The sequence below is a fragment of the Macaca thibetana genome, chromosome 19 (assembly GCF_024542745.1).
Source record: "Macaca thibetana thibetana isolate TM-01 chromosome 19, ASM2454274v1, whole genome shotgun sequence".
Taxonomy (NCBI): Eukaryota; Metazoa; Chordata; class Mammalia; order Primates; family Cercopithecidae; genus Macaca; species Macaca thibetana.
Genome location: NC_065596.1, coordinates 13,191,114 through 13,207,391, shown reverse-complemented (window position 1 = coordinate 13,207,391; position 16,278 = coordinate 13,191,114). Strand labels below are relative to the sequence as shown.

The following is a 16,278-nucleotide window of genomic DNA, read 5'->3' as shown; positions in this document are numbered from 1 at the left end:
TCTCAAGAAAAGAAAAAAGAGAGAAAATCCATGAACTTGGAAAATTAAAACAGCCCCAAGGGCTTCTAGGAACACATCTAAACCCAGGCCCGCCATTCTCAGAATTTTTGCAAGCCGAATGGACTGAGATTTCTGACATTTCAGGGCTAGACTCAAAAATCCCTTTAAAAAAATTTTTTTTTTTTTAGATGGAGTTTCACTCTTGTTGCCCAGCCTGGAGTGGAATGGCACGATCTCGGCTCACTACAGCCTCCACCTCCTGGGTTCAAGCGCTCTCTCACCACAGCCTCCAGAGTAGCTGGGATTACAGGTGCCTGCCACCACACCTGGCTAACTTGTATTTTTAGTAGAGACGGGGTTTCACCATGCTGGCCAGGCTGGTCTCGAACTCCTGATGTCAGGTAACCCACCTGCCTTAGCCTTCCAAAGTTGCTGGTATTACAGGCATGAGCCACCATGCCCAACCCCGTCTTTTCTTTTCTTTTTTTTTTGAGATGGAGTCTTGCTGTTGCCCAGGCTGGAGTGCAGTGGCACAATCTCGGCTCACTGCAAGCTCCGCCTCCCAGATTCACGCCATTCTCCTGCCTCAGCCTCCCAAGTAGCTGGGACTACAGGCGCCCACCACCTCGCCAGGATATTTTTTTTTTTGAGACGGAGTCTCACTATGTCGCCCAGGCTGGAGTGCAGTGGCGCGATCTCAGCTCACTGCAAGCTCCGCCTCCCAGGTTCACACCATTCTCCTGCCTCAGCCTCCCGAGTAGCTGGGACTACAGGCGCCCGCCATGATGCCCGGCTAATTTTTTTTTGTATATTTAGTAGAGACAGGGTTTCACCGTGTTAGCCAGGATGGTCTGGATCTCCTGACCTCGTGATCCGCCCGCCTCGGCCTCCCAAAGTGCTGGGATTACAGGCGTGAGCCACGGCACCCAGCCCAGGCTAGTTTTTTATATTTTTAGTAGAGATGGGGTTTTACCGTGTTAGCCAGGATGGTCTTGATCTCCTGACCTTGTAATCCGCCCACCTCAGCCTCCCAAAGTGTTGGGGGGTTTCACCATGTTGGCCAGGATGGTCTTGACGTCTTGACCTTGTGATCCACCCGCCTCAGGCTCCCAAAGTGTTGGAATTACAGGTGTGAGCCACCGCGCCCGGCCCTTATCCCTCTTTTCTAGGTTGATCTCCCTGGAGGCCACCAGTTCAGCCTTATCACCCACAGGACTTGAGGGTCACCTCAATGGACCGTTTCAGTGTCTGCCGAATGTGCTCAGAAGCTGTTAAGGCTGACTGTTCCCTCTGCCTAAAAACGCCCCTGATTAAGAAAGAATTGCACTTAAGTTCAGTCTTGGAAAGCGACATGAAACCCAAGTCCAAGTTCATGGAACACATCCAAGGACAAAGCTGTACCCAGGGACAACCGTGTGGGCGGGACCCCACCTCCCTCTCTCCTCCCTCAGGCAGGCAGGTGGTGTGCAAGCCTCCTTTCCTTAGTGGTACCCAAAACACCGAGGATGGGAGAATGATGAACACATTGATTGGCCGGCCCTGGACTGGAGTACATTTTCAATCAGTTAGGACTTATTTTGGTATCTGTCACAGAAAACCCCCCCAAACCAGCAGCTTACACAAGGTAGAAGTTGAGATTGGTTCTCTCCCTTCTCTCCCCCATTTGTAAGTCTGTGTTGATATCTGGCTCTGCTATCATCAGGGAACCAGGCTCCTGTCATCCCTAAGGGACTGCACTCGTCTGTACATGTGGCAGTATGGCTGCCAGGGCTCCAGCCATCACGCCCACATTCCAGGAAATAGGAAGGGGGAAGAAAGGTTGTATTTGTCATTTAAGAATCCTTCTAGAAGTGTCATGTAACACTTCCACGTACATTTCACTGGCCAGACCTTAACTACAAGGGCAGCTGGGAAGTGTTGTGTTTTAGCTCCCAAAGTGCTAGGATTACAGGCATGAGCCACTGCGCCAGGCCAAATTTTTTAATTTTTTTATAGAGAAGGGGTCTTGCCATGTTCCCCAGGCTGGTCTCCAACTCCTGGGCTCAAGTGACCTGCCCGCCTCTGCCTCCTACAGTGCTGGGATTGCAGGCCTGAGCCACTGTGCTCGGCCCGGCTTATCTTTTTAAGTCCTGGCACAAAAGTTGCTTCTGTCCTCCATGAAGCACACTCTGGTGTGGCTCCTGTCACAATCTGGGCCTCTCTCTAGTTTTAGAGTGTTGTCTGCTTTTGTGTGGACTCCTCCGTCAGCAGTGGGAGGAGAGCCACGTCACTTGTGTCTTGTCTCTCTGGTGCCTAGCAGAGTCTGGGCACACCGTGGCACTCAAACATACCCCCTGAATGAATAAGGGCCAGCCTTGTAACACCTGGGAGCTGTCGTCGAATACAGCAGTGTCATCTGTCCCATCTTGCCACAGATGTGAAACTGCAGGCCTGGCATGGATAAGTCGACTCCCGTTGGTTACTGAGCTGAGGCCACTCTAGGAGCTGAGGCCAAAATCAGGAGAAAAAGAAATCCAGTAAAAAAAAAAAAAAAAAAAAAAAAGCCAGGCACGGTGGCTCACACCTGTAATCCCAGCACTTGGGGAGGCCGAGGTGGGTGGATCACAAAGTCAGGAGATTGAGACCATCCTGGCTAACATGGTGAAACCCCATCTCTACTAAAAATATAAAAACTTAGCCGGGCGTGGTGGCAGCTACTCAGGAGGCTGAGGCAGGAGAATGGCATGAACCCAGGAGGCGGAGCTTGCAGTGAGCTGAGATCACATCACTGCACTCCAGCCTGGGCAACAGTGAGACTCCGTCTCAAAAAAAAAAGAAGTCTAGCTGGGCACGGTGGTTCACACATGTAATTCCAGCACTTTGGGAGGCTGAGGTGGGTGGATCACCTGAGGTCAGGAGTTCAAGACCAGCCTGACCACCATGGTGAAACGCCATCTCTACTAAATACAAAAAATTAGCTGGGAGTGGTGACACATGCCTGTAATCCCAGCTACTTGGGACGCTGAGGCAGGAGAATCGCTTGAACCCGGGAGGCAGAGGTTGCTGTGAGCTGACATTGTGCCATTGCACTCCAGCCTGGGCAACAAGAATGAAACTCTGTCTAAAAAAAAAAAAAAAAAATCTACGTGCACACATTTCATTTGAAACGGATCTGACCACAGCAGATGCCCGCTGGGTGGAAGACGCAGCCACGAGGCTCCTGGCTACCACTCGGTGTCCACCAGGCTCCAGAGGTAGTCGCTGATGAATTTCCTGGAGAGCTGGGTGCTGTCCAGGTGGATGGGCTGGGCCACACTGGGGCCATGATGGACTGAGGCGCAGATGTAAGGAAAGCCTGGGACACGCAGCCCCTCACACAACCCCATGGGGAAAAGGATACTGCCTTTACTTTTTTTTTTAGAGAGAAAAGTCTCATTCTGTAGGCCAGACTGGAGTGCAGTGGTGCAATCTCGGCTCATTGCAACCTCTGCCTCCTGGGGTTAAGCGATTCTCATGCCTCGGCCTCCTGAGTAGCTGGGACTACAGGCATATGCCACCACGCCCGACCTCGGGTGATCTGCCCGCCTCGGCCTCCCAAAGTGCTGGGATTACAAGCGTGAGCCACCACACCTGGGCTGCTATACTTTACTGTATATTTATTGTAGACACGGGGTCTCACTGACACCCAGGCTGGTCTCAAACTCCTGGCCTCAAGTGATCCTCCCACCTCAGCCTCCCAGGTAGCTGGGACTACAGGTGCACACTACCACACCTGGCTAATTTTTTTTTTTTTTTTTTTTTTTTTTTTGAGACGGAGTCTCGCTCTGTCACCCAGGCTGGAGTGCAGTGGCCTGATCTCAGCTCACTGCAAGCTCCGCCTCCCGGGTTCACGCCATTCTCCTGCCTCAGCCTCCCGAGTAGCTGGGACTACAGGCGCCCGCCACCTCACCCGGCTAGTTTTTTGTATTTTTTAGTAGAGACGGGGTTTCACCGTGTTAGCCAGGATAGTCTCGATCTCCTGACCTCGTGATCCACCCGTCTCGGCCTCCCAAAGTGCTGGGATTACAGACTTGAGCCACCGCACCCGGCCTACACCTGGCTAATTTTTACAGGGTCTTGCTATGCACCATTTTACATCCCTACCTACAGTGCATAAGGGTTAAAATGGCTCCCCAAAAAGGATACTGCCTTTGATCATCTCTGGTTCACACTCATAATCCCACTCAATTTTACTAATTTGGTGGTAAAGTTGAGCCACGTACCTACAGGAAGACAAAAAAAAAAAAAGAAAGTAAGTTACCCAGCACTGACTTCAACCAAGAGCCGGACGGCACAAGGAGGCACAGGCAGGCACATGCTTTGGCAGAACCTACACGGCCGAGGGGATTGTGACTGTCGTGTCCTCGTCGACCTCCTTCTCCTGTCGCTCCAGATCTGCCTCGATCTCCTTGAGCTCTTCCAGCTCTCTGGTGAGCTGAGTAGGACAGGTCGTTAAGGACCCCAGCTTTTGAGAGGGCTGCCCCTGCGCTAACTGCAGCTGGGAGGCCCAGTGTCTTGGCTCTATCTACGCACACTTTCTACTTTGAGTCAGAGTTTTGCTTTGTCACCCAGGCTGGAGTGCAGTGGCGTGATCTCAGCTCACTGCAACCTCCGCCTCCCAGGTTCAAGTGATTCTCAAGCCCCTGCCTCCTGAGTAGCTGGAATTATAGGCGCACACCACCACCTCCTGCTAATTCGTGTATTTTTAGTAGAGGCAGGATTTCACCATGTTGACCAGGCTGGTCTCGAACTCCTGACCTCAAGTGATCTGTCTGCTTCAGCCTCCCAAAGTGCTGTGATTACAGGTGTGAGTCACTGTGCCTGGTCTTTTCTGTTTTTTTTTTTTTTTTGAGACAGGGTCTTGCTCTGTCACCCAGGTTGGAGTGCAGCCTCAATCTCCCAGGCCCAAGTAATCCTTCCACCTGGGCCTCCCAAGTAGCTGAGACTACAGGCGTGTACCACCATGCCCAGCTTGCTTGCTTATTTATTCATGTATTTATTTATTTACTTATTGAGACAAAGTCTCACTCTGTTGCCCAGGCTGGAGTGCAGTGGCGCGATCTCAGCTCACTGCAAGCTCCGCCTCCTGGGCTCACGGCATTCTCCTGCCTCAGCCTCCTGAGTAGCTGGAAACAGGCACCGGACACCACGCCTGGCTAATTTTTTTTGTATTTTTAGTAGAGACGGGGTTTCACTGTGTTAGCCAGGATGGTCTCGATCTCCTGACCTCGTGATCCGCCCGCCTTGGCCTCCCAAAGTGCTAGGATTACAGGCGTGAGCCACCGCACCCGGCTTAATTTTTTTATTTTTGTAGAGACAGGGTCTCTGTTGCCCAGGCTGGTGTCCAACTCCTGGGCAACAGGATCCTCCCACCTGGGCTTCCCAAAGTGCTGGGATTATAGGCGCGAGCCACTGCGGCTGGCCCTATGCGTGTTTTCTAGCAAGGCTGACCCCTAGCAGAAAAGGATATAGGAGGCTGGCCTTCAGATGGGCGTCCTCCTCCCCGGCCTCCTGAAGCCCGGTTTCCAGCTGCTGCAGCTCCACGCCTCCCTGGTGCACCTGCTCTTTTGCGTTGAGAAGGTTCTGGGCCACTTCCTTTTCCATGGTGAGGATCTCTGCAGGGTGGAGAGAAGCAGGCTCCCCAGGGTCTGTCCTTCCCCAAGGAGAGCAGAGAGAAGGTGGTTCACCACCTCCACTGGCAAGAAACATGCCCCTTCTTGTCTGCAGCCCTGTCCAGAGAGTTCCACTGGCAACTTGTATAACTACTGTTTCACCAAAACACATTTAAATACACCAGAGATAAAACCTCATCCTTCTTCACACACCTAAAATAGTTTATAACAAAATAGTTGGCCAGACATGGTGGCTCATGCCTGTAATCCCAGCACTTTGGGAGCCTGAGGCAGGAGGATTGCTTGAGGCCAAGAGTTCAGGCCTGGGCAACATAGGGAGATCCTCTCTCTACAAAACTAAAAAAATTAGGCTGGGCGTGGTGGTTCACACCTGTAATCCCAGAACTTTGGGAGGTCGAAGCCGGGCAGATCACCTGAGGTCGGGAGTTCAAGACCAGCCTTGTCAACGTGGTAAAATCCCGTCACTATTAAAAACACAAAAAATTAGCTGGATGTGGTGGCAGGTGCCTGTAATCCCAGCTACTTGGGAGGCTGAGGCAGGAGAATCACTTGAACCCAGGAGGTGGAGGCTGCAGTGAGCCGAGATTGCACCACTGTACTCCAGCCTGGGCGGCTGAGTGAAACTCCATCTCAAAAAAAAAAAAAAAAAGGCTGGGCACAGTGGCTCACACCTGTAATCCCAGCATTTTGGGAGGCCGGGGCAGGCAGATCACCTGAGGTTGGGAGTTCGAGACTAGCCTGACCAACATGGAGAAACCCCATCTCTACCAAAAATACAAAATTAGCCAGGTATGGTGGTGCATGCCTGTAATCCCAACTACTCAGGAGACTGAGACAGGAGAATCACTTGAACCCAGGAGGCGGAGGCTGCAGTGAGTTGAGATCGCGTCATTGTACTCCAGCCTGGGCAACAAGAGCGAAACTCCGTCTTAAAAAAAAAAAAAAAAAAAAAAAAAGTGAAAAAAAATTAGCCGGCTGTCGTGGCACAGGTCTGCAATCCTAGCTGCTTGGGAGGCTGAGGTGGGAGGATCCCGTGAGCCCAGGATGTTGAGGCTGCAGTGATCCAAGATGGCGCCACTGCATTCCAGTCTGAGTGACAGAGTGAGACTGTCTCACACAGACACAAAGACCCACAGACACACACACTCACACACACATTTATAGCAAGAAGCACAGGACTCACTTTCCACATCCAAAGAGCCTTGCAAGCCTGGTAGCTCCCTTCCTCCTGCTCAGCTCCACTCCTCATCTTCCTCATGCAGGTCCCCCATCCCTCCGAGACCACCCTAACAGCTTTCCTGCTGCTCCTCCTACCCCGCCTGATGTTTTGGTCTCTCCCTAAGCCAATCTGCCAATCCATTCTGCTCTCTGCTGCATGAGAGGCCAAGTGGGAAGTCACTCCCCTGCTCAAAGACCTACCATGGCTCCCCAGTGTCTCCAGGATAAAGCCCAGATCTCCTTTCACATCTTCACAATCCTAAACAGCCTTCTTTCTCCCTACCATGAACTTTTCTCTCTGCTCATCATTTTGCACATACGCCTCAGTTCTCACCTGGGCCCCTGTGCTCCATGGAATGTCCCCATGCTCCCGCCCAGCAGGCACACCCATACCTGGCCTTCAAGGCCTCCTGGGTGATGCCCAGCTCAGGCAGTGGGGCGCTCTCCTCTCCCTCCCAGAGTGCAGCTGTGCTTCCAGGACAGCCCCGGCACACTGAATTATTCCTTCCTCACCTTTCTACTTCAAATCAGATACCGCATCTTCTATTCACTTTTTGTCTCCAGCACCTACCCGAAATAAAAATGTGTTGAGGCCGGGTGCGGTGGCTCAAGCCTGTAATCCCAGCACTTTGGGAGGCCGAGGCGGGCGGATCACGAGGTCAGGAGATCGAGACCATCCTGGCTAACACGGTGAAACCCTGTCTCTACTAAAAAATACAAAAAAAAACTAGCCAGGCAAGGTGGCGGGCGCCTGTAGTCCCAGCTACTCGGGAGGCTGAGGCAGGAGAATGGCGTGAACCTGGGAGGCGGAGCTTGCAGTGAGCTGAGATCCGGCCACTGCACTCCAGCCTGGGTGACAGAGCGAGACTCCGTCTCAAAAAAAAAAAAAAAAAAAAAAAAAAAAGGTATTGAACAAAACACCCAGAAAGAGCAAAAACATCTTGGCCAGGTGCGGTGGCTCACGCCTGTAATCCCAGCAATTTGGGAGGCCAAGGTGGGTGGATCATTTGAGGTCAGGAGTTCAAGACCAGCCTTGCCAACATGGTAAAATCCTGTCTCTACTAGAAATACAAAAATTAGGCCAGGCACGGTGGCTCACGCTTGTAATCCCAGCACTTTGGGAGGCCGAGGCAGGCAGATGACGAGGTCAGGAGTTCGAGACTAGCCTGGCCAACACAGTGAAACCCCGTCTCTACTAAAAATACAAAAATTAGGGGGTTGGGGGCTAGGGGAGGGATGACATTAGGAGAAATACCTAATGTAGATGATGGGGATGGGTTGATGGGTGCAGCAAACCACCATGGCATGTGTATACCTATGTAACAAACCTGCACATTCTGCACAGATATCCCAGAACTTAAAGTATAATAATAATAGTAAAAAAAAAAAAAAAAAAAAAAAAGGAAAATAAAATATGTGACCTTGCCGGGGGGGAAAAAAAAAAGGCTTGGCACAGTGGCTCACGCCTGTAATCTCAGCACTTTGGGAGGCCGAGGCGGGTGGATCCCTGAGGTCGGGAGTTCGAGACCAGCCTGACTAACACAGAGAAATCCCATCTCTACTAAAAATACAAAATTAGCCAGGTGTGGTGGCGCATGCCTGTAATCCCAGCTACTCGGGACGCCGAGGCAGGAGAATCGCTTGAACCCGGGAGGAGGAGATTGTGGTGAGCCGACATCGTGCCACTGCACTCCAGCCTGAGCAACAAGAGCAAAACTCTGTCTTATAAAAAAAAACCAAAAAACGCTACTGGTGGCTGGGCACAGTGGCTCATGCCTGGAATCCCAGCACTTTGAGAGGCCAAGGCAGAAGAATCGCTTGGATCCAGGAGTTTGAGACCACCCTAGGCAACACGGCAAAACCCCATCTCTACTAAAAATACAAACAATTAACTGGGCGTTGTGGTGTGTACCTGTAGTCCCAACTACTTAGGAGGCTGAGATGGGAGGATCACCTGAACCAGGGAGGTTGAGGCTGCAGTGAGCTATAACTGCTGTCACTGTGCCACTGCACTCCAGCCTGGGTGACAGAGAGAGATCCTTTCTCAAAAACCCAAACCAAACCAAACCAAAACAAAAATGGCTACTGTTCCTTCCTAGAAACCTGCCAACTCAGAGAAAGCAGATTAAATGCTTCCCAAAAGGCCTATGTTTAAGTTTTAGAAACTCACATTAAGTTATTTTCAATCACAGTATGACATGTATACGGTTCTGCAAACATAAACACACATGCACACACCCTTCTCCAAGCCTCTCCGCCCCTCTGAAGCGGCCACTTTCAAGTTTTAGCTGTTTTCTCTGGCACTGGCCTCCACATTTCTAAGTAACTTGCTTATGCTGCTATTTCTTGATGGGTCTGGTTCGGATGGTGCCTGCTGATTTCCTGTTAGGACAGCTGAGGCTCCGGCTGGCTCACACAGCCTTCCCACCCGCTGTCTGTCCGCCCTCCCGAGGGACAATGGACTCTTCTTGAATTCTTCCCTGAGTAGTAATCTCTACCCCACGGCCGTTCATTATAAGACGCTCCTACTTGACATATTCTCACACAGCTCTCTGAGGGGACACTTTTTTTTTTTTTTTTTTTTAAAGATGGAGTCTCGCTCTGTCACCCAGGCTGGAATGCAATGGCACGGTCTCAGCTCACTGCAACCTCCACCTCCCAGGTTCAAGTGATTCTCCTGACTCAGCCTTCTGAGTAGCTGGGATTACAGGTACCCACCACCACGCCTGGCTAACTTTTATATTTTTACTAGAGACGGGGTTTCACCATGTTGGCCAGGCTGGTCTGGAACGCCTGACCTCGTGATCCGCTCGCCTCGGCCTCCCAAAGTGCTTAGATTACAGCTGTGAGCCACTGCACCCAGCCTTTTTTTTTTTTCTGAGACAGAGTCTTGCTCTGTCGCCCAGGCTGGAGTGCAGTGGCACGATCTCAGCTCACTGCAAGCTCTGCCTCTCGGGTTCATGCCATTCTCCTGCCTCAGCCTCCCGGGTAGCTGGGACTACAGGCGCCCGCCACCATGCCCGGCTAATTTTTTTTGTATTTTTAGTAGAGACGGGGTTTCACCGTGTTAGCCAGGATGGTCTCGATCTCTTGACCTCGTGATCCGCCCGCCTTGGCCTCCCAAAGTGCTGGGATTACAGGCATGAGCCACCGCGCCCAGCACTTTTTTTTTTTTTTTTTTTTTTTGAGACGGAGTCTCGCTCTGTCGCCCAGACTGGAGTGCAGTGGCCGGATCTCGGCTCACTGCAAGCTCCGCCTCCCGGGTTTACGCCATTCTCCTGCCTCAGCCTCCCGAGTAGCTGGGACTACAGACGCTCGCCACCTCGCCCGGCTATTTTTTTGTATTTTTTTACTAGAGACAGGGTTTCACCGGGTTAGCCAGGATGGTCTCGATCTCCTGACCTCGTGATCCGCCCGTCTCGGCCTCCCAAAGTGCTGGGATTACAGGCTTGAGCCACCGCGCCCGGCCTTTTTTTTAAACTTTTATTTTATTATTATGTTTGAGACAGAGTCTCGCTCTGTTGCCTAGGCTGGAGTACAGTGGCATGATCTCAGCTCACTGCAATCTCTGCTTCCCAGGTTCAAGCTATTCTCCTGCCTCAGTCTCCCGAGTAGCTGGGATTACAGGCATGCGCCACCATACCTGGCTAATTTTTTTATTTTTAGTAGAGACAGGGTTTCACCATGTTGACCAGGCTGGTCTTGAACTCCCGGTCTCAAGTGATCCACCCACCTCAGCCTCCCAAAATGTTGGGATGACAGGCATGAGCCACTGCGCCCAGCCAGCCTGAGAGTGTACTTTAACTCCTCTGCCCCGCATCTGCGACATGAAAAACAGGTCCAGAGACAGAGAAGTTCAGTGACTCGCCCACAGGTACATAGCTCCAAACCTAGGATATGAACTGGATCTGTTTGACCCAAAGCCCAGGATCCCTGGATCCTGACTCTCAGTTTTCTTGGCCCCAGACTCATCCATTCTGCTAACAGCCAGGCTGGCTGAGTCACACCGTTCTCCTAAGCCATCAAAGGAGGGGGAGTTAATGGAGGGGTGGAAGGAGGAGGAGGGAAGGAGGGAAGAGCCTGCCTGGGACATTACACTCGGATAATATTCAGACTCCTCCTGGGTGCTCACCAGGCCTGGCAGTCAGGCGGCTGCTGAGCTCATCTTCTGCTCGCCAAGTTCATTCTCACCTCCTGACCTTTGCATTTGCAATCCACGCTGCCAGGAACACCATTCGTGAGCTATCCTGTGGCCGACTCCATAGGCCAATCAAGGCTCAGCCCAGGCCTCCTCATAAAATGTGACTGTACAAGGCATCCGAAACCCCTGGCGCTGCAGCTGTCAAGAACTGTATGGCAGTTCCTCAGAAATTAAACTTTGAATTACCATTTGATCTGCTTCTGGCTGAATACAAAAAAGAATTGAAACTAGAGTCTTGGGCTGGGTGCAGTGGTTCATGCCTATATTCCCAGCACTTTGGGAGACCGAGGCGGGCAGATCACGAGGTCAAGAGTTCGAGACCAGCCTGGTCAACATGGTGAAACCCTGTCTTTACTAAGAATACAAAAATTAGCTGGGCGTGTTGGCACATGCCTGTAATCCCAGCTACTTGGCAAGCTGACGCAGGAGAATCGCTTGAACCCGGGAAGCACAGGTTGCAGTGAGCAAAGATCACGCCACTGCACTCCAGCCTGGGCGACAGAGCAAGACTCTGTCTTGAAAAAAAAAAAAAAAAAGAATCTTGAAGAGATATTTGGTCACTCATGTTCATACCAGTGTTATTCACCACAGCCAAAAGGTGGATACAACTCAAGTGTCCATGGATGGATGAATGAATTAACACAATGAGGTCCATCCTTCTATATCATGGAATATGACTCAGCTTTAAAATGGAAGGAAATTCTGGCTGGGTGCGGTGGCTCACACTTGTCATCCCAGCACTTTGGGAGGCCAAGGCGGATGATCACTTGAGGCTGGGAGTTCAAGACCAGCCTAGCCAACATGGTGAAACCCTGTCTCTACTAAAAATACAAAAATTAGCCGGGCATGGTGGTGCATAAGTGTCTTCTCAGCTACATGGGAGGCTGAGGTGAGAGGATCACTTGAGTATGGGAGGCAGAGGTTGCAGTCAGCCAAGATCACACCACTGTATTACAGCCTGGGCAATGGAGTGAGACTCTGTCTCACAATAAGTAAATAAAATGGAAGGAAATTCTGACATAGGCTATAACATGGATGAACCTGGAGGACATTATGCTCCGTGAAATAAGCCAGACACGAAAAGGGTAGATATTGTATGATTCCACTATGAAGGGTAGATATTGTACAATTCCTCTGTGAAGTTCCTAGAGGAGTCAAAGTTGAGACAGAAAGTAGATCCCTGGTGGGTGCCAGGGTCTGAGAAGGGGATGGGGAGTGACTGTTTTATGGGGGCAGAGCTTCAGTTGGGAAAGATGAGAAAGTTCTGGAGGTAGATGATGGTGATGATGGTTGCACAGCAGTGTGAATGTGCTTAACGCCACTGGACTGTGCAGTTAAAAATAGTGAAGATGGGCCGGGCGCGGTGGCTCATGCCTGCAGTCCCAGCACTTTGGGAGGCCGAGACGGGCGGATCACGAGGTCAGGAAATCGAGACCATCCTGGCTAACCCGGTGAAACCCCGTCTCTACTAAAATACATAAAACTAGCCGGGCGAGGTGGTGGGCGCCTGTAGTCCCAGCTACTCGGGAGGATGAGGCAGGAGAATGGCGTAAACCCGGGAGGCGGAGCTTGTAGTGAGCCGAGATTGGGCCACTGCACTCCAGCCTGGGCGACAGAGAGAGACTCCGTCTCAAAAAAAAAAAAAAAAAAAAAAAAAAAATGGTGAAGATGGGCCAGGCACAGTGGCTCACGCCTGCAGTCCCAGTACTATGGGAGGCCAAGGCAGGCAGATTACCTGAGGTCAGGAGCTGGAGACCAGCCTGGTCAATGTGGTGAAACCCCATCTCTACTAAAAGTACAAAAATTAGGCGGGTGTGGTGGCAAGCACCTGTAATCCCAGCTACTCAGGAGGCTGAGGTAGGAGAATATCTTGAAGCCGGGAGGTGGAGGTTGCTGTGAGCCCAGGGCCTGGCAGCAGCAGGTAATCCATAAAACATCTGAATGCCTTCAGGAAGAAGGGATGGGCTATTGTCATAACTATTTGACAGGGAAGGAAGCTGAGGCACAGAGAAGCTAGGAAACTCACCTCAAGTCTCACAGCGGACATGGGGACGGGTGCGGAGATGCAAACCTGGAGCTTTGACTCCTGAGCTCCAATTCAAACCCTGAGACCCCCAGCTCCTGCTCACGGAGCGCTCAGAAGACGCCAACCCCTCCGGGCTCCTATATTTACCACTAAACCCCTGGGGGGCGGGGGATGGTTGCTATCATAAAGCCCGGAGGGCTCAGAGGCGGCCGTCCCAGAGGGGATGTGGCAGGAGATGGAAGAGTCCAGGAAAGAAGGAGTGTTGAGGTCGGCCTGGTTGCCCGCTCCCAGCACCCGGGCCCTGTTCCCCGTGGGCCCGCGCCCACGCTCCAGCCCTCACCTCGCAGCTGCTGCTCGGCACCGTCTTGCGTCTCCAGCAGCCGCTCCACCACCTGCTCGTGGCGCCCCAGCAGCCGTCTCTGCTGCGCCTCGGCGCGGTTGGCGCCCAGCAGGCTGAGCAACCCCTGGCTCACCTCCTCTATGTCGCGGAAGGCGGCCATGACTACGCCGGGCCCCAACCCGCGCAAATTTGACTGCCCGCGGAGCCCGCCCCCTTCCCGAAGAGGTTGCTTTCCATTGGAATTTTTCTACGTCAGTCATAAGCAATAGCCAATAGGCATAGGGAGCAGCGTCTTAGAATGGGGGAAGCCGCCTACGGTCTGGCCTGGTGCGCCTGCGACCACTCCTCCGTCAGTCATCGGCGATGACCAATCGGCGCAGGAAGCGGGAGGCTCCGTTAGCCCTCCCGATGCGCCTGCGCGGGATGGAAAGCGGCTGTTTATTTCTCCATAGGTCGAGCGCCTGCTCTGTGCAGGGCCGGGTTCTAAAGGCAAAGCCTCAAGCAGCTTCTCCTGGAACTTACATCCTACAGTGTGTGCGTGGGATACACACAATAAGCATAGAGAATAAGCAGATTCTATGAGAGGCTGCATAGAAATATGGCGTCTGTAGCCAAGTTACTGGGTTCGAATCCCAGCGTTGCCACTTACTAGCTGTGTCACCCTGGGCAGATTTCATCCCTATGTGCGGTACTTTCCTCCATAGTAAAATGAGGGTCATACTAGTGCCTATGTCAGGGTTGACGTGAGAATTCTTATTGCTTTTTTTTTAGAGACAAGGTATTGATTGCTCTGTCACTCAGGCTGAAGTGCAGTGGCACAATCCGTTGCATCTTCGACCTCGGGCCTCCAGCAATCCTCCTGCCTCCGCCTCCCAAAGTACTGGGATTACAGGCGTGAGCCACCGAGCCCAGCCTGGCGTGATAGTGTCTGCTATTCGGTAGGTGCTATATGGTTGTTTAATGAAACATACATAGAATCCTAGCATATAGCTGGGTGCAGTGGCTCACGCCCGTAAGTCTCAGCTCTTTGGGAGGCTAAGGCAGGAGGATCGCTTGAGCCCTGGAGTTGGAAACCAGCCTGTCTCAAAACAAAAAAAAACAAAACAAAACAAAGAAAAGATCAGTGCTGACTCTAACGAGCTGGTTCCATGCTAGACACTGGTATTTCTGCAAGAAACGGTTAAGATGTTAAGATGGCTTTTTTTTTTTTTTTTTTTTTTTTTTGAGACGGAGTCTCACTCTGTTGCCCAGGCTGGAGTGCAATGGCGCGATCTCGGCTCACTACAACCTCCGCTTCCTGGGTTCAAGGCATTCTCCTGCATCAGCCTCCTGAGCAGCTGGGATTACAGACACCAGCCACCACGCCCGGCTAATTTTTTGTATTTTTAGTAGAGACGGGGTTTCACTATGTTAGCCATGCTGGTCTCGAACTCCTGACCTCGTGATCCGCCTGCCTCAGGTTTCCAAAGTGCTGGGATTATAGGCATGAGCCACCATACCCAGCCTGACATCATTTTTATGTGTGCTACCACCTAAAGAACATCTCGTTGCTTTCCTATGATTTTTTTTCTTTTCTTTTTCTTTTTTTTTTTTTTCTTTTGAGACAGTTTCACTCTTGTTGGAGAGTGCAATGGCATGATCTCGGCTCGCTGCAACCCCCACCTCCCAGATTCAAGTGATTCTCCTGCCTCAACCTTCAGAGTAGCTGGGATTATAGGCATGCATCACCACGCACAGTTCATTTTGTATTTTTAGTAGAGACAGGGTTTCTCCATGTTGGTCAAGCTGGTCTTGAACTCCCAACCTCAGGTGATCCACCTGCCTTGGCCTCCCAAAGTGCTGGGATTACAGGTGTGAGCCACTGTGCCCGGCCTTCTTTTCTTCCTTTTTTTTTTTTTTTTTTTGTTTGATATGGGGTCTTGTTCTGTCCCCCAGGCTGAAGTGCAGTGGCTCAGGTGATCCTTTCATTTCAGCCTTCCAAGTAGCCGGGACTACAGGTGGGTGTCACCCTTTGGTGCCTGAGAGCATGGCTTCTAGAACCAGCTGTGTGATCTTGGCATAGAATTCACCTTCTTTGTGCCTAAAGGCAGTGAATAACAATTATGCAGAGTGAAAGCAAGAGGGGACAAGACCTTGGGTTCACTTTCTGACGCTGCAGTTTACCTGTGACCTTGGCAGGTTCCTAACCTTTCTAAGCCAGAGTGGCTAAAGATAGCCCTTTCTTATTAGCTGCCAGGAGGTGTCCCGGAGATAAGCCAGGCAAGATTGTGCAACTCGAGCCTGATAGATATAAAGGCTCCTGTGGAAAAATGCCACCCGCCCACCTCCCTTCCAAAAAAGCAAAGCGAGAACCACTTCACAGCCATTAGGATGGCTACTGTCCAAAACCAACCAACCAGCCAAGCAACCTGGAAAATAACAAGTGTTGATCAAGAGGTAGAGAAATTGGAATACTGTGTACCCTTGCTGAGAATGTAAAATGGTGCAACTGCTGCGGGAAACAGTATGGCAGTTCCTCAAAAAATTAAAAATAGTATTACCATATCAGCAATTCCACTTCTGGGTATATCCCCAGAAGAATTGAAAGCAGGTTGTTGGACTAGGCTCAGTGGCTCATGCCTGTAATCCCAGCACTTTGGGAGGCCAAGGCGGTCGGATCACCTGAGGTCAGGAGTTCGAGACTAGCCTGACCAACATGGAGAAACTCCATCTCTGCTAAAAATACAAAATTAGCCGGGCGTGGTGGCATGTGCCTGTAATCCCAGCTACTAGGGAGGCTGAGGCAGGAGAATCGCTTGAACCTGGGAGCCGGAGGTTGCGGTGAGCTGAGATCGCGCCATTG

The 16,278-nt window shown here is 51.5% G+C and overlaps 1 protein-coding gene across 2 annotated transcripts; it reads right to left on the bottom strand.

Moving 5' to 3' along the window:
* Positions 1-1,966: 1,966 nt before the first annotated feature.
* On the bottom strand, positions 1,967-13,661 carry SPC24 (SPC24 component of NDC80 kinetochore complex). 2 transcript variants are annotated; one of them, XM_050771042.1, is made up of 5 exons: positions 13,437-13,661; positions 5,470-5,633; positions 4,353-4,453; positions 4,165-4,241; positions 1,967-3,310 (listed from the first exon to the last, which is right to left on the bottom strand). In XM_050771042.1, exons 1-5 carry the CDS (start codon positions 13,594-13,596, stop codon positions 3,204-3,206), a joined length of 609 nt encoding a protein of 202 aa, XP_050626999.1. In that variant the 5' UTR covers positions 13,597-13,661; the 3' UTR covers positions 1,967-3,203. The 2 variants fall into 2 exon arrangements, with proteins under 2 accessions (XP_050626999.1, XP_050627000.1); XM_050771043.1 differs by having other exon boundaries at positions 1,967-2,488; positions 4,221-4,241; positions 4,353-4,457; positions 5,489-5,633.
* Positions 13,662-16,278: the final 2,617 nt, after the last annotated feature.

Coding starts and splice junctions, on each gene's coding strand:
- SPC24 (XM_050771042.1), bottom strand. CDS start 13,596: ATGGCCGCCTTCCGCGACATAGAGGAGGTGAGCCAGGGGTTGCTCAGC. Junction 5,634..13,436: donor TGCCGAGCAGCAGCTGCGAG/GTGAGGGCTGGA, acceptor TCCACCCTGCAG/AGATCCTCACCATGGAAAAG. Junction 3,311..4,164: donor ACCAGAGATGATCAAAGGCA/GTATCCTTTTTG, acceptor TCTGCGCCTCAG/TCCATCATGGCCCCAGTGTG.